A 23,226-nucleotide genomic window follows, 5' to 3' on the forward strand; every position below is an offset into this window, starting at 1 on the left:
AACGATGTTCCCGCAGACCTCGGCTGGCGTCTCAGCTGAAGAATCACAGAGCGCTTCACCCCAAACATCTGGGAGACGAGAACGGCCCCATGAAGAGCGCAGACGGACCCTCGTCCCCGTCCTCGGGAACAGTACGTCACCACGAGCATTTAAGACTCACTGCGGTTGCTCTGAGAATGTCCTTTATATCAGGTGACTTCTGGTGTGTGTGTGTGTGTGACACTGAAATACTGTGTGTGTGTGTCTCTGTGTGTGTGTGTGTGTCTCTGTCTGTGTGTGTGTGTACATGTGTGTACATGTGTGTACATGTGTGTGTGTGTGTGTGTCTCTGTTTGTCTCTGTGTCTGTGTGTGTCTGTGTGTGTCTGTGTGTGTCTGTGTGTGTGTGTGTGTGTGTGTGTGTGTGTGTGTGATTGATACAGAGCCGCACGTCTCCTCCTTCTTCTCATCCGCTGAGGTCCGGCGTGCGCTACTTCATCATGAAGAGCAGTAACGTGAGGAACATCGATCTGTCGCAGCAGAGAGGAATCTGGTCCACGACGCCCAACAACGAGCACAAGCTGACGAGAGCCTTCGTGGAGAGCAGCGCTGTCTTCCTCATCTTCTCCGTTCAGGGATCTGGACACTTCCAGGTCGGTTTCCTTCAGACTCTCCCTCAAACGCGGCTTTTCCATCCTCCTTAAAGCAAGAGTTCACACTATGATATAAAAAAGGACAATAATTTGTCAAGTAATATTATAAATAAATTTATATATGAATTAAAAAAACTTTTTTTTTAATTATTAAAAAATATATGTGTATATATGTATATAAGTTTTTTTTCTTTAATTTATTTATTTATTTTTTAATAGTAATTAATGTTTCCCTTGTCAAATTTTTTTTTCCTCCTTCAAAAAGATTTATTTTTTTAACCTTTTTAACGTGATGTTTCTGTGGTGTGTTCGGGGCAGGGTTACGCGCGCATGGCGTCGGCGGTCAGCGGCGAGCGCTGTCTGGACTGGGGTTCGTCCGGTCTGGGCGGGGTGTTCGGGGTGGACTGGATCCGGAAGGACAGTCTGCCGTTTCAGCTCACGCAGCAGCTGCTCAACCCCTGGAACGACAACAAGAGAGTTCAGATCAGCCGAGACGCGCAGGTCAGCTTCTGTTCCCTTCCTCACGCTCAAGTGTGTGTCTGAGTATATAACATATAACGTATGACCCGTGTGTGTCTGAGCAGGAAGTGGAGCCGCAGACAGGAAGTCAGTTATTGCAGCTCTGGGAGCGAGTCTGAGCTCATCATCATCATCATCACACACATCACTGTGATCTTAATAATCATCCACGCAGTCTTCTTGGTGGCTGTATGACGTGTTCTCAGGGCGAGTCGGGCTCATGAACGTGTTACGGATCTGTTTCTGATCCGTTCTGTGTGCTGCTTTTAATTGCTGTGCAAACGTTTTTGTCATCTATGATGACTTTGCACAAAGTGTTCACTACTGCGGGGTTTGTTTAGCAGATGAAGAGGGAAAAAGTCTATATTTTGTGACATGCAAGGACAGTTTTTGTGTTCTGGGTTCATGGCTTTGCTGGAAATATCTGACATGAAGCGCTGAAAGCTGCTGGAGTTATCCAGCCTGCCCTTTTATTGGTGAAAAGCTGTTTTCTGTTGGTTCTCTGTTCATTTGTGCCGCCGTAACTCCTGATGTGTCGTCTGTAGTCATGGAATTGTGTAATTTGCAATAAAAAGATTGCAGATGTTTCTTTTGTAAAGTCACAGAAACACTTTTATTCTTCTCTAACTCGTCATACAAGCCATGACTGTGAAGCTTTTTATTAATGCTCACACAGTAATAGTGACAATTCAGATGAACATGAATGTGAATTTAGTTTCATTTTAAGGGCATGTGTATGCAAATTAATTGTTGATCAGGGGGCGTGGCTTAGAGGCCCCTCCCACCAGTCAAGTCATTTATTAGATTGTTAATGTATTAAATATTGCATACATTTAAACTTAAACTGAAATAAAGTAATTATTAATTTCTGATAATCAGTTCGATATAGATCAAATAAATTTTCGTTATCGAGATCAAAACAAACTTAAAAGACATTAGCGACAGGCTTAATTGATCTATAATTATGATGTTAAAAAATGTTTGTAGAAACAGCTGACCTTATAATTGTAGTTTAATCAATACATTTGGGGTTTATTTATGTTTTTATATTTTTGACTGTACTGATAACCACCCATAAACATATTATATTTTATTACGGAAAAACTAAAATCATTATCTCACGAATATGTCATTATTTCGTAACTGTGTGTGTAAACCTGTTCATCCACACACTAAACTGACTCAACCTGGGTTTCTTCTTTTTCTTGTTGAACGCCTCTCTCGTTTTATCCCGAGGCTAATTATAAAAACTATAACAAATGCAATTTTAATGCATTATGATTATATGAATTTTATGATTATTCAAAGATATATATATATAATTTATTTTTTCACACAGTTGTTTTTTCATAATTATGATTATGATGTCCATCAGCTGCTCGAAGATCTCTGGAGAAGACTGTAAGTATTACTAAGATCACCTCAGAAATCACTGGTGACCCAACACTTATGAGCAGAAATGATAAAAGCTGAACGATAATTCAATGTATTAGTAATTAGCTTTTTTCCACGTTAAAGCTACGCATGACTAGACACTACTGAAGAAAAGCAGCCTGAATTAATGCATGTGTTAAAGAAGCAAGGATTCAGGAGAACAGTGTTGTTTGTAACATGACAAATGCTTTATTATTTATTTATTTTAGTTCAGATTTTAGATGCACTGCTAAATGTTATTAACTCTGCCCGTGATCGTGGCAAGTGGAAAGTAAAAATGCTGTATAAAAATGAAAACAGAATATAAAAGGCTTTTCCATTCCGTTGGCTGTGATTGTATGAATCTGATTGGTCAAGTGACACGTTTCGGTTTATTTTGGCGCCAACCACCAAGCATCTTTCATCGCCATAGAAACATGGTTACCTTCTGGTTCTGAGAGTTGATCCGAAAAATCTCCAGGGTAATAAAACTGCATATTAAACATTTTTAAAGATAAAAAGCAAATATTGTTTATTATAATTCTATAATACAATTCATCCAATAATTACAGCCTTGCTGTAACTTGAATGATTATTAATATATAGAGATAACATGCGATATAAATAAGCTGTAGAATATGTAAGCTTTAAAGATGGCTACGTATGAGTTTATATTTTGGGACTGAGAACAGATCGTTGTTGTGTCTGAGTGAGGAGGCAAGGTTTTAGCTTCCCCTGCAGCGTTTCCCCACATCCTGCGTCTTCTGCGTCTCACTTCTGAGAAGAAACCGCACAGTTTTTTCATCTCAACCTGAACGTCTAGCGAAACTAACCTTCCTACGTTTCTCATAACTCGCCACGAAGTTGAAAAATATTTTTCATGACACTTCATCAGTGAGGTATCACCTATTTAAACTAACTTCACTGATAAAGCAAGTGTTTATGTCCATATCTATATAATCTATATCTAAAACAATCAAACAAGCGTCAACATAATCATCTGTAGCTGTTTTGGTGACTAGCGTTCCTTTGGTAGCACAGTTCTCGATCGGCACCAGAAGTAGATCCCCTCACAGCCTCACATCTTTCTCAGTGTGAGGATGAGCCTGGGTTCCTCCAGACATGGTGTGGCCGTCAGGGTTTCATCGGGCCTGAGAGTTTAGTTTCTCCTCGTCTGATAGTCCTGTGTTTTGCTAAACTCCAGGTGGGCTCCCGTCGGTCAGAGATGGAGCTTCTTCTGGAAGGTTCTCCTCTCTCCTCACAGAAATGCTGGAGCTCTTTCAGAGCGACCGTCGGGTTTCACTCACCTCCCTTCTCTTCCGCTCAGTGTGGCCCGCTTCTTCTAGTTAGAGATGATGGAGGTCGCTGTGCTCGTTGGGAGCTGTTCCCAGATCCGTGCTTCGATACTCTCCCGTCTCGAAGGTTTACAGAAACGTCTCAGACTTCTCGACCTTCTATAGACAGGTGTGTGCCTTTCCAGATCATGTCCATCTGCTGAATTAGAAACATCTCAAAGATGATCGGCGGAAACAGTGTCATGGAAAAAGCTGTGAATATTTTATTATTTGTTTTTTAAGCATTTCAAATGAACTTCTTTCACACCGTTATGGGCCGTTGTTTGTAAAATGTAGAGGAAAATAATGAACTGAAACTCTTCTTGCCCTTTACACTTAGCAGCCTGTGGCGTCAATAATTGAATTCCTGAATTTGCGTGAAGACAATACTACCTGTCAGTTTTTTTTCTTTTCTTCTGTCCGCTGTAAATGATCCGTGAGAAGCAGGCGATTTCAAAACTGAAAGTAAACTATAGATTCAGTCTGAGTTTCCTGGAACAGAGAACAAGGTGGTCAAACCGTCTCAGATCGGCTGAAAAGGTAGGATTGAACTCCTTGAGAATAAATAATTACACTTCAATACTCTACTGCTTACTTACAAAGTGCACTTAATTATAGTATCATTTTAATGGTGCTATTAAATACTCTACCACACCTACCGTATCTTTCTTACTGCTTCTATTGTGTCTATATCTTTTTTTTAATTGCTCAGTAATTTACAAATTACTCTGTAAAATATTAACGGTGGAAGATTTTGGCCCTCGAGTACTCCACAAAATGACTGCTGAGTAACTGCAAATATCATCAAAATATCATCTTCAGCTGTCGTTCTTGTTTTTGTTTGTTTTTGGTGAAACCTGTATTTCGTAACAAGTTATGAAAGTAAATAAGGACACAGACTGACTAAACCATCTGATCTGCCGGAAAATACTGTCTCAGGAGGCAGTGTCTGGCAGAAGAATAAGCTTTTCTGGGGTGAATCTTGCAGTTTATGATAAATAAATGCGTTGATGAAATATATAAAACAAAGTTTTATAGACCATTTCAAGGCTGCAAATAATAAAAGCGTTGGAGCGCTACTGCGCATGTCTGGTCCAGTGGCGCCATTTTCATGACGTCGGTGAAAGCAAGCGCGTGCTATTTTTAAAAAATTAAATTTAAACTTGAAACAAAACTTGATTGGGATTACCTTTTAAATATGACTGAGGCGAAAACCTACAAAAACAATGAATAGAGCCATCCGGGCGTTTCGAAGCGTGTGTGTGTGTGTGTGTGTGTGTGTGTGTGTGTGTGTGTGTGTGCGTGCGCGTGCGTGCGTGCGCGTGTGTGCATTGCTGGGTTGGTCTGTATATCTATGTAAATATTAATTTTCATGTTGCACAGCGCTTTTCACGGTGCTTATCATTTCACTGCAGCTTCCCTGAACATGCATGTATGTTATCACGCCAAACCAACGCCAGCACACCAGTCACTGCATGCCATTCATTTTAAAACGCGTTCTTTGTTTGATCGAGTTTGCTGAGTCACAGATGAACAAGATTAAGGCTGCCCTGTTTTGCATAAACATGCGTTCGTTTTTGTTTAAGATAAAACTACAGCCAGCAAATATGTGCACATACACACATTTACTGTAAACACAAATACAGTAGTAAGAACAGTTTCATTTTAAGGGCATGTGTATGCAAATTCATTGTTGATCAGGGGGCGGGGCTTAGAGGCCCTTCCCACCAGTCAAGTCATTTATTAGATTGTTAATGTATTAAATGTTGCATACATGATTTAAACTTAAACTGAAATAAATTATTCATTTCTGATAATCAGTTCGATATAGATCAAATACGTTTTAGTTATAAATGATCAAAACTATTACTACTTTTAGTGTTTTTAATGTAAATGTACAAGTTATAGGCTATTTTTAAAATTTTACATCTATGCAGTTTAGTTTAATTTGTTTAATGCTTTTCACAATTCATATATATAAACATATACTACAGAGAAGCCATTACTGAGGTGTTTAGGATGAAAAGAAACCTTCAGAAAAACTGGCAGAAAAATAGCTAGAACTGTTTGTTGAATAGTGATCATTTAAAAGATGCTAATATTTTGATTTTAAGATAAGGACGAAAGGTGTTTCTAGGATGTGGGCATTGAAACATTTTAAAAATCTCCTCCTCCATCTCCAGGTACCGTAAGGGATTTTTATGTTTTTTTGAAACTCAGAAAAATATTCTCTGCCGTCTAGAAAACATTGCACAGTAAAACTAGCCCAAAATTAATCTTTTTTATTTCTACAGAGTATGATAAACCCTGGCGGCCCATGGACTGGAAGTAAGCTGATAAACTGATCATTGTCTCAGGAAACAGACACAGATTATGATCATGTTTTCTCACAATAGGCTTTTAAGAGATTCTGTGCACGTCTGTTCAGTTCTGAACTTTTGCACAGTTTCCTTCCGCATCTTGTATTTTGTTGCTATTAAGAGTTTGATGATTTTATCTTTTGCTTTCTGAAATGATAGTGAGAACAGTACATGTTTAAAACTCTTTCTAGGACTAATAGACAAACTTTTATGGCAACAATAAACGACTTCGAGTCCGGGAACAAAGACATCGACACTCTGAGAGTCCTTCTGCACGGACCGCAAGGAGCCGGAAAGTCCAGCTTCTTCAACTCGGTGAATACTGCTCGAGAGGCCGCATCACCACCAGAGCCCTCGCTCAGTCAGCGTTCACCGGGAGAAGCTTCACTCTGGAGGTAAAAACACTCAGAACTAAGCTTAAATGTGCTCTGCTGGGACTAGATGGGATCATCGGAAGTAGTGCGGTGTGGTATAACATGCAAAAGTAGTGCAATATTGACAAAAAACAACATGACTTATCAGTATGACGTTCAAAGCACTTCAGTTCAAAGAGTGATTGACTCATTGACTCAAAGAATTCATTCAAAATGGATTCATTTGGAAAAAATGCACTTGACTAGTATTTAACTACGTTCTATCTAAAACACATACAGGGTTATTGCCTACGCTAAGTTCACCCTCACGCTGTCTCAAACTGATATCAGCTTTCAGAAATATTGTCACGCTTTAATGCGGCGATCTCGTCCTTTATACGGCTTTGCTCTTTATGTGTTTAAGTTACACACTTCTATGCAAACGACAAACGACGTATGGGTTTTATTTTCAGTGCAACACATATAAAATTAAGAAAAAGGCTGGCTCTTTTTATCCTTTCTCCTTCACCGACATCGCTGGTATACATGATGATAGCAGTACCTCGATACGGACGGAGGACATCAGGAAATTATTAAGCGGTCACATCAAAGATGGTTACACTGTAAGTATGTTTGAAATGGCTATAAATGGTGATAAAGTCACCAGCTAAAAACAAATACATGCCTGTCTGTTCAGTTTAACTCAGCAAAAACTATTGATGAAGACGACCAAAAGTACAATAGAAACCCTGCGCTGAAAGACAGGATCCACTGCCTGGTGGGCGTTCTTCCTGCCAGCACCGTTTCTCTGATGGACGGGGAGGTAATTAAGCAAATGAAAGCGGTTCGGGAGAAAGCGCGGGATCTGGGTGAGTCGTCTTCATGCACAAAAACAAAACAAATAATATCATCAGTCAATAATCACCGAGAAAGCTGCACGTCGTGATAAAAACAAAGTGGCTGTAAAATGATCAAATGAACATTTCAGTAATAAGTAACTGATTGTATCTCAGGTATTCCTCAAACCGTAATCATAACCAAGGTGGATGAAGCATGTCCTCTAGTTCATGAGGATCTTAAGAAGATCTACACCAGCAAAAAAATAAAAGAGAAGGTATAGTACTTTAACTTTGTGACCAAGGTAAAGTTGGCACCGATATAATAGTTTCTTGTACTTTTCTTCTGAAATTAAAGGTATGAGTTGATAAGTTGATTTTTACTGTATTTAAATCTATTCAGCTGATCTCTGGGTCTGGCGATAGCACTTTTAGCGTAGCTTAGCATGGATTTTCTAGACCGATGTGATTAGAAACTATACTCTCATTCCGGTGTAATAATCAAGGGAGTATAGAAAACCGTAACGTTTCATTTTCCACCGGTCTTAGTACACGACATAACTACAGAAGAGTCAAGAAACTCTTTTTTGAACGCCATGCTACTGGTCTAATTGGATTCAATGATTTATGCTAAGCTATGCTAAAGGTGCTATCGCCAAGACCCCGAGATCGGCTGAATAGATTTAAATACAGTAAAAATCAACTTATTAACTCTGAGGGAGTTGAAGAATGAGCCTATTTCCACAAAAAGCGGTGTTGGATTCAGTCTCATTACATATTCCACGTGGCAGATTAAGTGTGTCCTATATGTAAAGTGTGTGTGTGTGTGTGTGTGTGTGTGTGTGTGTGTGTGTGTGTGTGTGTGTGTGTGTGTGTTCTCCTTGCAGATGGAGGCCTGTTCTTACACTCTGGGAGTTCCTATAAGCTGCATTTATCCTGTGAAGAACTACCACAGGGAACGTGCCACTGATGCCACAATGGATGTTCTGATTTTAGATGCTTTGCAAAACATTGTTAACTTTGCCAGTGACTATGTGGAGGATCAAGTGTCAAGTGGATGAGTTACTGAGGCCCATGCAGGGAACACTGTCTAGTGAACAGTTATATCTACAGTTAGTGGTATTACATATATAAATGTTAAGCAAAGATAGCTAAATGCACTTGTTGTTTTAATAATCGTGTTGCTCATAATTGTGCAATCATAATTTGTTTAAAATAAGAGCTCCATATCCGTTTGGTAATATTATAATATCAGTTTCTTGATCGGTGGGGGTGAGACTTGCTTCTAAATCTGCTTCTAGAGATATTCGCACATATATGTACGAGTTTAGAGATATATTAGATATATTGTTTGCTGTCGTTTCCCATCAAATGAATAAATAGATGTGTACGGGACCTTCATGGAGGGATTCAGCTGTTCAGTTTAATTACTAATGTCCTAAACAAGGGGTATAAAATAGTTTGTGCTAAAATCAAGTCACACTTTCAGTTCTCACAAATACACTACAGAAGCCATTCCCAGCTTCTGGTCCAAAAAAACACCTACTGTACAGTATATATCCTGAAAAGACACGTGAAGGCATCACTTTACACACTAACTGAAAAGCATTTTTAAAATGCAAACTTTTTGAGATTGAATATATCGTTGTTGTCTCTTCTGCTTTTGAATTTTGGGTGTTCAGAACTGAAACAAAGTTATGTTTTAACTAATACGATTTTATATTGGTACAGATGAATGCACACCTAAACCTAACCTTAAAATATTTGCTTAAAAATATAAAAAATAAATAATCAATAAGAGATATGTTTTAATGCTGTGCTAATCAAACAACTTGAATTCAGTGTAGTCTAACAGATGCTTCTTTTGCAGAGAAGGAGCGCACCAAAAGAAAAACCACACTTCAGCTGAATTAATAGAAATGTCATTTAGGGAATCAACCGAAAATAAAAACCGTAAAGAGATAAAAAATGACATCCGCAATGTTCTCAGACTAGAGGCTAAAGTCTCTTACGGAAGGTCTCTACGTTGTTCTCCACGTGTTTTAAGCTGCTTATTTGACTATCATTTTCAAAAACAAAATGCAAAGTTCTGGTTGACTTTAAAGGAGGACATTAAAGCTGCAGTAGGTCATGTTTTGGGTTAAACAAAAATCAGCTACTCAACAGGTATCTTTCTATGTCGCTAGACGCCTCTTCAGGATCCTTAAAAACACGCAAACATTGCTTTAAATGAAATCTATCAATCAATTACCAGAGGGCTTTGGAACAACGAATCGTTGAATGAACCGTTTGGGAGTCCTTGAACCAATAGCAAAATAAATGCGTATAAGAAAATGTTGACAATGTGTTTTGAATAGTTTTCATTTGCACAGAACACAACTAAGCAAGAGAGGACATTTAAATCCCGACAGGCCTGTGTTCAATGATGAAGTAGCTTCACATTGCATGCATAGAAGGCAAGAGATGAATGAGGAACACAGTATAGTTCGCAGACAAAGAGATTCCGCTCTAGATATTGTGGGATATGATTTTGACGTAGGCTTCGACGTCTGCAGCGATGTCCTCGTAGGCGTCACAGAGCGGCTTCATGACAGAGACGGCGTCTTCCACTAACTGCGTGGCTTCTCCGAGCTCCGTTCCAGGACTCTCTCGTTCTCGCAGAAGCTTCGCAACGCTTTTGCTGCTCTTCACCAGATCTCCCAGGTTTAAGGCCAGAGCGGGCAGATCGTGTTCCTCCGTCGGGGCTTCACGTTCTCTAACTCGCTTCTCGACAGCTGAATGGCGACGAGCGGAAGAAAGATCGTTCGAAGACTCCCAGAAGCTTTCTCCTCGTGAAAGTTTCTTAGCACCGCGGACTTGTCTTTCGGCGACAGCCCGGCGAAGGCAATCTGATCGTAAACGCCAGGATCAATCAGCTTAAGGATCTGATTGTTCTTTCTTTTGGAAACCTCAAGAATCGCGGTCATGGCGTCTCTTACCACGGCGCAGTTGTATATGATACTCTTGCCTTCGTCTGCTGAGACGCTGGAGAAGTTTTCTCCGAAGTGAGTGTTGATGATGTCCAGCAGTCTGTTGGTGATGGTGAAGTATCTGGTCACACAGTGATGGAGGCTCTGAGTAGATCTGACCAGCGCTTCGGTCTTGTCTGCGGACACTAAAGAACACATTCTGGACACTGTTTCTGTCGGTCAAGAGGAAAGAACAACACGTCGTTTCAGGTAGCGTTTGACTGAACCACATCTTTCTTGAAGCCATTCTTGTTTTATACCCCACTCGCCCGGACCAAGAGCAATTCACTTCTGAGAAAACCCACAACAAATACTCTTAGTATGCATACTTGCCTCATGAGACTCCAACACATCTGTTGTAGCGTTCTGCAGAACTGTGTGTATTACTCCCAAACATTTCCACTTTATATTAGGGTCTTGAAATGAGACAGAAACGGTCATTTAAGAAAGCTAATATTACACAAACAATAATTCAACAGGTACTTGTGTGTGTATTGTATAGTGTTTGTGTGTGTCCTGGTGAACCCTGCTGCTTTGGGAGTAAAGTAATGCACGTTTTATTCTACCGATGCTCTGACAACCAAGAGTGTGTGTGTGTGTGTGTGTGTGTGTGTGTGTGTGTGTGTTTTCTCTATTATAGATCCATGGTCTCAACACAACATGTACACTCATCAGACAGCATCATCGACGTCTCAGACGTCTAGATGCTGCTCGTGGAGCATGTTCATGGGTTTCAGGAAACCAGTGCTGAGTCATCCTAACTCTAACGCATATTAATTGAGAATATCACGACAAGGAATCAGAGAATGAGACGGATTGCACATATAATACATAAGATAAAAAATAACACACACTAGTAGAATAAACAGATAACAGATGAAGTCAGATTGATCGAGTGGAGTGACTTACTTCTTCTCTTCTCCGGAGACACACAGGACACAGGAAAGGCTGGAGCTGGAATGATCTAGAGAGCGTCTCTCAGATTGATGACGTGAACATCATCAAGAACGGCGTCTCTGATTGGTCAGCTCTCCTGACCGGCACCATCCAGTCTGAACTGAACCCAACAGCAGCTTTCCTCTGTCGGAGCGGACATGATTTTATTCTCATTTACACCAGACACTGTGAGCTTATAAAACCTGCTGCTGATGTAGACACATAAAGAAAGCGCTATGCACTTTTTCTACTGACATGATGATCAAATTACACTTCAGTTAACCTTGAGACGGTTTCTGTCATCTTAGATAGCTTTTATCATGCACATGTTACGAAAACTCAAGCTTTATATATATATATATATATATATATATATATATATATATATAATTAATTAATTAATCAGCAAAATGACTAAACTGTCTTCTCTTTAGTCTGGCTGACAAATAATTACAGTTCAATCCTATAAAAAAAACAGAAGTACTTATCTCTGCTCCTGTTTGTGTCCCAAAAGTGATGGAAAGTCTTGGTTCTGTATCACATTCTAATTGAGTTTTTCATGTACTACAAGCCATCAGTCTTGATTTATTTGGTTCCTGTTATGCATTCTTTAATTGAAAGTAGCTCACATTTAAAAAAGCAGAGTTTGATCAGCAGAGCTCATTATCTCTTAGGAAAAGCACATTGGTTTTTATTTCCCTTTCCCCGAAGAGAGTCCCTCTCAAGACACTATCATTAATATTATGTGCGGCGGTGAAAAGGAAAGGATCGAATCTGACTGACGTACCAAAACTGAACTGAACTGAACTACATTTCAGTAAACAGTTCATGTTAGCACGTAAAAAATTAACCAAAACAAATATTTGAAGACATTGAAAAATGAAAGCATGCTGCTCTAATGCCGTGTAGATGTCTAGGGATATAAGTCAAGGATATGTTTATATTGGTAGTGTGACGTCGAGCTTCACCAAGACACTTTTTCACGAGGAGATTGGAGCTTTAGCTTTCTTTTCCACATTTCCATACCTGAAGATGGCTGTGACGCATGTGAAATATTCTCCTTTAATAAACGAGACCATGTTTGAATCTGCAGTTTATTTCAAGCTCATCCATCTCAATTCCGTGCATGCTTTTAGGAGTAAAGTTAATTGCGTGCATGTTTTCGATTACAGCAAATATTTTTGTCGGATTGAAATTAGTGTTCTATAAATAAAACAGCAATCTACGACTTGCTAAGGTGAAATCTGAAAGTCTTTTGAAGGTATCACTAATCATTTATTTCACCACAGGAACATTATTCTTCTGGCTTCAGTTTTTATTACTCATTTAAAATGAGACATAATTTTTGCTTTCAATCTGTTATTTGTATATAGAGTGTATTCCTTCTTATAAAAATGCAATCACAGCCTTCACTTCAGCTATGGCGTCCTGGTATTGTTCAGATGCTGGCCTGAACTCTACCAAAACCTTCTCGTGGTCTTCCAGGGCCTCCTCCAGATGTTTACGCTCATAATGCCCTATGATAGCCGAAGCGATCAAATCGATTAACAGCCCAACCACGAAGGTGGCAATCATCCCTCCCACAACTCTAACACACGTGGACGTTATGTTCGTCAGAACGCGTATTTTTTTCATCAGAACCGTCACTATAATCGCGGCTGAAACCTGGCAGGTTGAGGAGATTACACGTTTCTGAGCAACCGAAAGAGTTTTGAGGTCGTGGAACGACATTTTTTGTAGCTGCTCATACATGGCAGGATCCAGCTTATTCTTCAGCTCCTCGTTAACCTCCTCGACTTTAGCTTGGATCTGATTCACGCGTTCAATCATCACTTCACAGTTCTCCTTCACGGTGGCTCTCTCGTCCAGAGCGATGGGGTCGAACGATGAACCCAGGTGCTTATTTACGATCTCAGAGAGACTGTTGGTGGCTCGAAAGTTGTTTTTCATCAGCTCAAGAAGCTCTTGACTCCTGCGGATAACCTTCTCCCTTCTTTTGGGATTTCCGGGGTAGAGCCAATCGCTCAAAGACATGCTCCTTTACGTCCGAGTCTTGAAAGAACAGAAATAATGACATGAGAAGCACAAACACCGATGCATGTGACAGACTCGTGCAAGTTTGTAACACGGCATGGATAAATGTTCTCTAGAACAGGTTTGCGAAGCGATCTTCAAATGTTGGAAGCCCTTATAGCATCACATGATTTTAATTGGCTAGCAGAATATGTCATGTACGTCATGTAGGTTTCACGTTCTTTAGGAAGCAGATTAATATAGCGGCTATTTAAGAGCAGCTTTCACTCCTCTCAAGCGACCACAATGAGCTACAGAAGGGTTAGGGTTAGGGTTATGGGTTAGGGTTAATGTTATGGGTTAGGGTTAGGGTTAGGTTTAGGGTTATGGGTTATGGGTTATGGGTTAGGGTTAGGGTTAGGGTTAGGGTTAGGGTTAGGATTAGGGTTAGGTTAGGTTAGGTTAGGTTAGGTTAGGTTAGGGTTAGGGTTAGGTTAGGTTAGGGTTATTAGGGTTAGGTTAGGTTAGGTTAAGTTAGGTTAGGTTAGGTTAGGTTAGGGTTAAGTTAGGTTAGGTTAGGTTAGGTTAGGTTAGGTTAGGTTAGGTTAGGTTAGGTTAGGTTAGTTAGGTTAGGGTTAGGGTTTGGGTTGGAGTTAGGTTAGGTTAGGGTTAGGGTTATGGTTAGGGTTCTTAACCTAACCCCTAACCCTAACCCTAACCCAACCTCAACCCATAACCTAACCTAACCCTAAACCTAACCGCTAGGGTTAGGTTAGGCTTATGGGTTGGGGTTGGGTTAGGGTTAGGGTTAGGTTAGATTAGGTTGGGGTTAGGGTTATGGGTTAGGGTTAGGTTAGGTTAGGTTAGGTTAGGTTAGGTTAGGGTTATGTTAGGTTAGGGGTTAGGTTAGGTTAGGTTAGGTTAGGTTAGGTTAGGGTTAGGTTAGGTTAGGTTAGGTTAGGTTAGGTTAGGTTAGGTTAGGTTAGGTTAGGTTAGGTTAGGTTAGGGTTAGGGTTAGGGTTAGGGTTATGTTAGGTTAGGTTAGGTTAGGTTAGGTTAGGTTAGGTTAGGTTAGGTTAGGTTAGGGTTAGGGTTAGGGTTAGGTCAATAACAGGCAGAAAAGACTAACACTAACACTAAGAAGTCCAGTTGTGCAGATGAGGTGTGTTTCGTTACAGTGTGCCCTTCCTAAAAAATTAACAATGTAATTTTAATAAAAATTATGAGAAACCATTATTTTTATGTAAACTATAATTTGAAGACATGTAACATAGAAACATAGCTGCATTGTGTTCATTGTCAAACTCCAAAATCTGAACATTTTTAATTATTAAAAAATATCACTATGTATTTTATAATAATTAAATTTAATTATTTGTTTGTTTTGTAGATTCAAATCAAATGAGATAACAGTTTAGCTGTCATATGAGACAACATGCCCCTCAGCTGTTACGATGTATGCAATTTTTCAAGATGAAGTAAATTAGAAACAAAGTGACATATTCCTTCTAGACAAGCGTGAAATTACTGTAGACAATAAAACCTTTGAACACAATTTGAAAAAGTGTTACATTTGTGCCCAGAGAGTGTGTGTGTGTGTGTGTGTGTGTGTGTGTGTGTGTTTTCTCTATTATAGATCCATGGTCTCAACACAACATGTACACTCATCAGACAGCATCATCGACGTCTCAGACGTCTAGATGCTGCTCGTGGAGCATGTTCATGGGTTTCAGGAAACCAGTGCTGAGTCATCCTAACTCTAACGCATATTAATTGAGAATATCACGACAAGGAATCAGAGAATGAGACGGATTGCACATATAATACATAAGATAAAAAATAACACACACTAGTAGAATAAACAGATAACAGATGAAGTCAGATTGATCGAGTGGAGTGACTTACTTCTTCTCTTCTCCGGAGACACACAGGACACAGGAAAGGCTGGAGCTGGAATGATCTAGAGAGCGTCTCTCAGATTGATGACGTGAACATCATCAAGAACGGCGTCTCTGATTGGTCAGCTCTCCTGACCGGCACCATCCAGTCTGAACTGAACCCAACAGCAGCTTTCCTCAAACACACAAAACATCTTGAGATGGAGAAATAACCCCCAGTCTGAAAATCTGATATATACATGCACAGCAAAAGTTTTAGCTTGAATTGAAAAAGAATGTAAAAAGCAATTATAACAGAGAGAGTTAAACAGCTATTTTTACAACAATTATTTAAACAGAACTGCTCCAATTTCTATTTAGTGCTTTTAACAACACAAAGCAGTCTGGGACTAAACACTGTTTACATTTCATTTATTCATTTTTGTGTGTTAGTCTTCTGAACGTGAACGAAATCAATGAACGAAGCGGTGAAGGAGTCTCTCTCGTGTAGATCTCAGGGCCTCGTTTCTTCATAGATTTGATCGTACGCATAATATTTCTAAGAAACGTCTTTGCCGTGGAGAAGTGCTTCTCGTCACGTCAGGGTCTGAGCAGACGTACACACTTTTATCGGAGTATTGCAGGTTTTTGAAAAACGTAAGCCGCTCTTGCAGCTCGCTGCTGGAAATGATGGTGATATTTACGTTAATGGCATTAATTAGGAGTCGTTTCCAAGCAAAGAGATGAAACCGCTTGCAGATCCAAATCATCATCAACTTTATGGCTAAAGAGAGGCGTGCACGCGTTTTCTCTTCATTCTATGAATCACACGTACGCTTATATAAAAATGTTATTGTGAGATCAAATTTGAGATGGTTTCTGCAGAAGATTTTATGAATGTCGCCTCTGTCTTTGTTGAAGACACTTAACTTCTAGAGATTATCGTTGAATTGATTCCAGAGACCGTCTCTGCATTTAATAACAAACTGTTCATCTCTTCATTATACATCCCTGTCATTGTGTTCTTCTACTTTATTCTGTTCAGTGCTTTGATGCAACCTGTGTTGATAAAAGAGCTATAGAAATGAAAGTGATTGATTGATTGATTGATTGATTGAATGAAGTGGATGTAGATTTCTGAGAATGAATGGAATCAGGAGAGAGCCGGTCTGTTCTGTTCACTGGGGTTCCTCAGGGATCTGTTCTCGGACCGCCGCTCTTCTCTGTGTTCTCATCAGACTTCTGTCTGAACCAAAGGGCTAATCGTTGATGAAAGCCGCTGGACGGTGGGGACGGAGCTCAGTCTCAGCCGGATTGAGCTCTAGCTGATGTTTTTTCATCCAGACTGAGAAACAGCGGCGGTCCCAGTTCACCAACCGATTCACGTCTTCAGTCAGAAGCTTCATATCTCCCAAACGGTGCAGTCGATCGTTTGTTTCAACCGTTTTATTTACAATAGACAAAAAATACAAACATATATACACCTTAACACTGATTTGTGCGATGGCCTGAACCACATCCAGTGTTTACAGATCGACGTCTCTCACAAACCTCAGAATCACCTGAAGACACAAGAAATGGTTCGATGTTTTGTCTCTGTTTCTTTAAAGCTTTAAATTATTGCTGAGCGGACTCTTTATGTACAACAGAACCACAGCAAGAAACATCAACACACGTGATATTAAAACATCCTCCATCTTCCGTGTATTTTTGCCGTATTTCGACACAAATATCTAAACGTTCTTAAAATCAAGACGCAATTGCTTGAGAAGTGAAATGTTCAAAACGACTCGCTTTCTGCAACGAGATCAAAGATCCAAACATTAGGAAGCGGAAACAGTTCTTGATTGGAGGAGGTTTAGACGCTGCTGAACAGAAACACCGAGGAAGGAAACCAGTCTAAAAAGATTCCTCTGCGTGAAGCTGAAATGCGTTTAATGGGCTGCTGTACGTCATCTGTGCTCCGCCATGAGAGAACGATCTCAAACCAGAGGAGAGAAGACGTCATGCATGGGTCTCGTTTCCCAGAACAATCATCTATACGTCCTTAAACCAAGACGATCAAAAGATGCGAAACACGTGACGCTTGTTTTCTGAGAAACTGAGTGATTAGTGACGACTGGAACAAGAGCGGGTGCGTGTCATTCTATTTTTAAAACATAAAATTGCCCATAATTTCTCACAAAACTAGACGTTTTAGATGTTTCTGCAGCGTGATCAGATACTGTAAAAGTCTTTAAAAAGTACTAGAGATCTATTTTCAAAGAAGACATTTACATTTAGAGACCAGACCGACTTCATAAACCCTGCTTGTGATTTATATGATTTATGATCCAGTGATCTTCATCATCATCATCATCAGTCTGTGGTTTCTCGGTGTGAAGGAACCTCATCCCGATTCACGAATCTTCAGAGGCTTGCGTTGAAGAAACAAGACAAAAACACTGAGAAAAAAACACTTTTTGCGCTCTTACCAGTAAAAGTGTGTGTCTGGTGAAATGACTCGACGTCTAAAACAAGACACTGACATCCAGACCCCGGAGAAATAAACAACAACACACTCTGTGGCTCAAAACTACAGCAAAAATCATTAGGATTCTCTTTAAGATGTTTGCTATAAAAGAGCGACTTTTGATGAGTGACTTCATTTGGACAACAAGGCGATTTTCACAATACTTTTTAGCTTTTTTCTGATCCAAATACCGTCAGATCCTAACAAACGTAAAGATGATTTATTCATGGGATGGAAGTGTGAGCCAGGTCCAGGCTCTAGGTCAGTTAGTGCTTGCAAGCAGCCTTAGATAAAAAGCGTGGCTCTGTCGGAGCGCGTTTCTTTCAGCCGAAGTAGCCTGAGACTAGACCTAACCCCGTTCAGAGACTCCTCTTCCTCCTCCTCCTCTTCCTCTCAGAGCACCAGGCCGGGGACGTGGCGCAGCAGCGCGGGGTGCGGAGCGCTCGGGGGCTCCGGGTTCGATCCGGTGGGTCTGTGACGCGCGCTCTTCTGGTGCGCTCGCAGGCCGGCCAGCTGAGAGTAGGCGCTCTGGCACACGGTGCACTTGTAAGGGCGCTCGCCGGTGTGCAGACGCACGTGGTTCCTCAGCGTGGACGACTGGCTGAAGCGGCGGCTGCAGAAGCGGCACACGAACGGCTTGTCCAGTGTGTGAATGCGCATGTGCGAGCGCAGGTTACTGCGAGAGTTAAAGCCCCGGTGACAGATCACACAGCGCATGCGGCTCGAGGACGAGGAGGAGGACGAGGAGGAGGACAGCGAGGAAGAGCCGGCGTCACAGGAGTGAGACTCGTCTGCTGCGGAGCACAAACACCACGGGAAGGTTAATGAGAGCGTGCTCAGAAAACGGCTCGTCTCCGAGAGGAGAGGGAGCATCATGATGATGGAGCGTGTCGGCTTGATTTGAGGTGTATTCGTAAAAAACTAAATAAAAAATAAATAAATAAAAGCTCCAGAAGTCATAGAAAATGAGCGGAAAAAAATCTGAAACAAAAGTCATTAAAATATAACTTTGAAAAGGCAAGAGAAATTATAAAAAAAAAAATAAAATAAGTGGGAAAAGCAACAATTAATGAAAGCTTAAAGATTGTGGAAAAAAGTAAAAATCTATCAAAATGAAAAAAAAAAATCTCAAAAAGTCACGAAGAATGATAAAATGTCAAAAATGAACAAATTCTGTTAATTAATAAAATCTCAAAAACTAATAATATCAAATTCACTGAAAAAATAAAACCATAAAGAATCCTAAAAATTAATAACTTTTTAAAAAGATGTGGAAAACAATTAAATCTAAAAATAAATAAATAAATAAATAATAATATCACCAAACTGAATAAAATCTCAAATATTAATACAATCTCAAAACTCATGAAAATGATTTAAATCTCAAAAGTTCATGGAAACGATAAGACCAGAAAATTTACGTGAAACGAATAAAATCTCAAAAATGCCTACAACATAAAAACATTCACGGACAGAAATAAAACCCTGACAAGCAATGAACATTAATATCACGAATGTCGAACGTCTGAAATCTCAATAGAATAAAATATAACCATAATTCAAAAGTCATGAAATTGAGTAAAACCTCAAATTAATAAGAACTAATAAAATCTGGAAAAGTCGCCAAATTAAAAGAAATATTTAAAAACAAAGCATGGAAAATAATAAAAAGCGATCGAAGAGGTTGGACTAATGCAGTGAGTTTAACATTCGATGATATTTCTTAGAGTTCGTCTTATAGAAATAAACCCCGAGCGCGATCCCGACATGACGCGCTGGAGGGCGCGCGCGCTCGTCTCCGTCAGACTAAAGAAGCAGAACTAAGAGAGAGATGAGGAGGAGGAGGAGGAGGAGGAGGAGAGGAGGATGAAGAGGAGGAGAGGATGATGAAGAGGAGGAGAGGATGATGAAGAGGAGGAGAGGATGATGAAGAGGAGAGGATGAACACGTACCGCTCCTCTTCTTCTGCTGCTGCTCCTCTTCTGTTCCCGGGACGCCAGGGATCCCCAGGAAAGTGTTGTGAGAGTTCCCGTACCACACCAGCAGCTCGTGCTCCGGAGGAACCGTCTGAGGAACACAGCCTTTAGAACCTCACCAAAACCCGTTTCATCGTGCACGAGCGGAACTGGCTAGATGCGTGCTTTTAGAGCTAACAGATAAAACTAAATACATGTAAAAAATTACACAAAACCAATTACATTAAATATTTGTCTGAACCTCCGGAGATCAAATTTTATTTTACAGTTACGTTGCCAATATACGGAATATTTTACACTGAATATTTATTTACAAACCCGTTTAAATAATTTGTGATCCGAGTCAAAGATTTTAAGGTGACACACTCACACACACACACACACACACACACACACACACACACACACACACACACACACAGACAGACACACACACACACACACACAGACAGACAGACACACGCACACACACTCGCGCACGCACACACACACACCTTTTTTATGTACATTAAGTGAAATAGATTATGAAAATTAATATGGAAATTCCAACTAAAATAAACATTCTGGCTAATGTTACTGTATACATCTTATTAAACACAGCCAAAATGATCAACTTTAATTTAAAAAGACAAATAAAAAGGCCGTTTCTTGATTTTATGTAAACGTCTTATTTTGAAACACAGAACCAGGATTCGTGGAGCAGGGCTCTGACCTCCAGGGTCTTGTAGAAGATGCTGGAGCCGATCTGAACCACCTCCAGGTTCTGCTCCTGCTGCTCGTTCCTGGCGCACTTGATGTAGGTCATCCAGCTCCTCTGGTCCTCCTGACTGGCGTCGATGAAGCAGCGCACCGTCCCGTCCTCGTTAAACACCTGAACACACACACACACACACACACAGGTCTTCAGTACACTGCCTCGATCACACACACACACACACTCACACACACACACTCACCTCCCACATGAGGTTATTGTTCTTCCTCAGGTCCACGTGCTCCGGGGACACCATCCTCCCGGAGAAGGGGCCCATCTCGGTGCCGGCTTTGATCCAGGTCTTGGAGAAAATCCGAGTCCTTCTCCAGGGACCGAGCTCTGAGCGATGATGACCTCGCTGGGCAGGACCAGACTGGACAGCTTCTGCACCTCTGCAGGAGACCATCCACATCAATAAACATCACCAGAGAGAACTTCTTTACGGTATTCACGCGCGAGCCATTAACAAAAACGAATACGATTTACGCGTCGTCTGAAATCTGAATAAATCATCTTTCCGTGGCTTTGTTGGGGTTGGATCAAATCTGTGCGAGATGCAACTAAATCATGATTTAGGAAAGATTTGAGGAATCTGAGGGAGCGAGAGAAAAAAAAGAAGAAGCGAGAAAAGCGAGAAAAAACCTAAATGTTGAGAAAACCTCCTTGAAAGTGGTTCAAATGAAGATCTTTGAAATAAATATTACTACGTTTTATTAATCTTCATGGAGCGTGATCTTCACGTAACATCTAATGATTTTTAAGATTAAAAAATTCTAATTCTGACCCGTTTTACTGCCTCAGATATAAGATCTGCTGAAGACTGTCCTTCAAAGCGAGAGGAAATGGTTTATTTTTAATGCGCATGTCTTTACTGTTATTATAAGAATAAATAAAGTCCAAACCCTGATCCTCATCGTACAGCGAGCACACAGATAATTCATATTTAATTGTATAATTGCGTGACAAAATTAATCATCAGCGTTGAAACGCGATTTAATTAAAAACACAAGAAAACACCGGGAAACGTGATCGAGTGGGAACGAATTCATATTAAAATCTCGAGTGTATGAATCGTTTTGCTCGTTTTAATCGTTCTGTGATTTCTGCTTTCGATCAAGAACAACGCAGCCTTCCTTAAAAAAACAGTTTCGACGATTGAATCAAACAAACGCGATTTTAGCCGCAAAAAGAAAGAAAAAGTAAGAGACTTTGGCAGACGCGTCGAAACGAACGAATGAAACGAATCCCCTTTATTATTATTTCGGTCACGAAATATGACCTCTATTTAACCGGATTAAACGCGTTAAATGTTGGGGAGGGAAACTGTAAAAGCGCATTGAAAGGCGCCTCAAAAGCGCCAAAGAAAGACACTCGCATTTAACGTCAAAATCAAAGAATCGCGCGTTTGTTGCGGACAGAAGCGGCTCAGGAGAGGTGAAGAACCCGCTTTCGTTCCGCTTTAACTGACACTCGTTATTCTCCGCCGACTCATTCCACATTCATTATCCTTTCACCGCGTTTGTAGCAATAAATGTGAGTGAATGAAGCGATGGCTTGTTTAAAAACACGCAGGAATTTGGCGAACAAAAAGATGGAAAGGCGATTAGCTGCTTGACACGCCGTGAATGAGGACAGAAAGAGCCGTTCACGGCGCGTTAACGGAGATGCCAGCGCAGGAAAAGAGCCCTTCCAGAGAGCCCTGAATGCGGGATAAAGCTCCGAGAATGGGGCTCTTTCTTTGGCTTTCAGGTCAAGCACAAAGTTAACCAAATGAATTTAAAGCCGCTTCATTCAGTTACACGCCGAACGCGCGCGCCCGGCACCTTTCACCGCCTTAAACGGCTTCAATGGCGCGAAAGAAAGGAGACTAAACGCCGGGGAACTCGGGAGAGAAGTTCCCAAGCGGCAGACGAGAGAGTTCCCACTGAACGACGAGCTGAAAGAAGTTTGGGACGCGTTTCTCCAGACGCGAGAGTTTTGCGCGAATTAACGATTTTTTAAACGAACGCGCGTCACGAGGATAAAACAAACGCTCTCGTTTTTATTAAAAAAAAAAAAAAAACGCAACTGCTTCGACGAGGCATATTTAAAACGCTTTCGATACGGCAGAAACTTCCACGAACGCAAACGGAATGATTTACTAGTCATTCTTGCGATAAAACTGTCCCTCGGTTCAGCTCCCCCGGGTTTTATTGAAGCGCGAACTCTATATTTGAGGCGCGTTCAAGCAGGTGTTTGTCGTGCGGTGCGCGGCTGTACCTCCGGGGAAGGACTGCGCCAGAGCCTCGGCGGTGAACGCGGTCCTCCGCTGCTCCTCGCTCGGGTTCTCCCCCAGCACGTTCCTCCATCGACCGTACAGGAAGCTGTGCAGGATGTCGGAGGTGATGATCTCACACAGCTGAGACCTGAACCTGGACTTCAGCGCCAGAACCGAGCCCATGGTGCCGAGAGACTGACGCGCGGGGACCGGGCCGGCTCCACTTATAGGAGCCCGGGTGGCTCTGAGCCTCTAATTAGTTATTAATGACCCCCCGACCCACACACACACACACACACACACACACACACACGGCTCTTTATGCGGGAGCCCCGCCACCCCTTCAAGACACACACCCAATGAGAAACTCTGTCTTTGTGAGGAGAGAGAGAGAGACGGACCTGAGCGAGAGAGCCCGACGGAGAGCTGATCTCGCGCGAGCGGCTC

At 41.0% G+C, this 23,226-nt stretch overlaps 3 protein-coding genes and 1 pseudogene across 3 annotated transcripts in view; 2 read left to right on the forward strand and 2 right to left on the reverse strand.

The window, feature by feature from the left end:
* Positions 1 to 1,739, forward strand: part of LOC122345421 (3'-5' RNA helicase YTHDC2) — a 16,546-nt gene extending 14,807 nt beyond the window's left edge. Inside the window, exons 27-30 of the mRNA XM_043239539.1 lie at positions 17 to 131; positions 422 to 631; positions 950 to 1,132; positions 1,216 to 1,739. Of these exons, the coding sequence (XP_043095474.1) occupies positions 17 to 131; positions 422 to 631; positions 950 to 1,132; positions 1,216 to 1,269 (562 nt within the window). The 3' untranslated portion in view covers positions 1,270 to 1,739. The remainder of the gene's footprint in view (positions 1 to 16; positions 132 to 421; positions 632 to 949; positions 1,133 to 1,215) is intronic.
* A 4,670-nt stretch (positions 1,740 to 6,409) lies between these two features.
* LOC122345126 (interferon-induced protein 44-like) lies at positions 6,410 to 8,847 on the forward strand. The gene is made up of 6 exons (XM_043238955.1): positions 6,410 to 6,415; positions 6,458 to 6,652; positions 7,084 to 7,233; positions 7,308 to 7,479; positions 7,624 to 7,724; positions 8,334 to 8,847. Exons 1-6 carry the CDS (start codon positions 6,410 to 6,412, stop codon positions 8,505 to 8,507), a joined length of 798 nt encoding a protein of 265 aa, XP_043094890.1. The 3' UTR covers positions 8,508 to 8,847.
* Positions 8,848 to 11,819: 2,972 nt separating this feature from the next.
* LOC122344972 (single-pass membrane and coiled-coil domain-containing protein 3-like) lies at positions 11,820 to 15,860 on the reverse strand. Its single transcript, XM_043238652.1, has 2 exons — positions 15,309 to 15,860; positions 11,820 to 13,442 (listed from the first exon to the last, which is right to left on the reverse strand). Exon 2 carries the CDS (start codon positions 13,422 to 13,424, stop codon positions 12,777 to 12,779), a length of 648 nt encoding a protein of 215 aa, XP_043094587.1. The 5' UTR covers positions 13,425 to 13,442; positions 15,309 to 15,860; the 3' UTR covers positions 11,820 to 12,776.
* Positions 15,861 to 16,711: 851 nt separating this feature from the next.
* LOC122345758 lies at positions 16,712 to 23,026 on the reverse strand (annotated as a pseudogene).
* Between the last annotated feature and the right edge of the window lie 200 nt (positions 23,027 to 23,226).

Source organism: Puntigrus tetrazona, chromosome 5, assembly GCF_018831695.1.
Source record: "Puntigrus tetrazona isolate hp1 chromosome 5, ASM1883169v1, whole genome shotgun sequence".
NCBI lineage: Eukaryota > Metazoa > Chordata > Actinopteri > Cypriniformes > Cyprinidae > Puntigrus > Puntigrus tetrazona.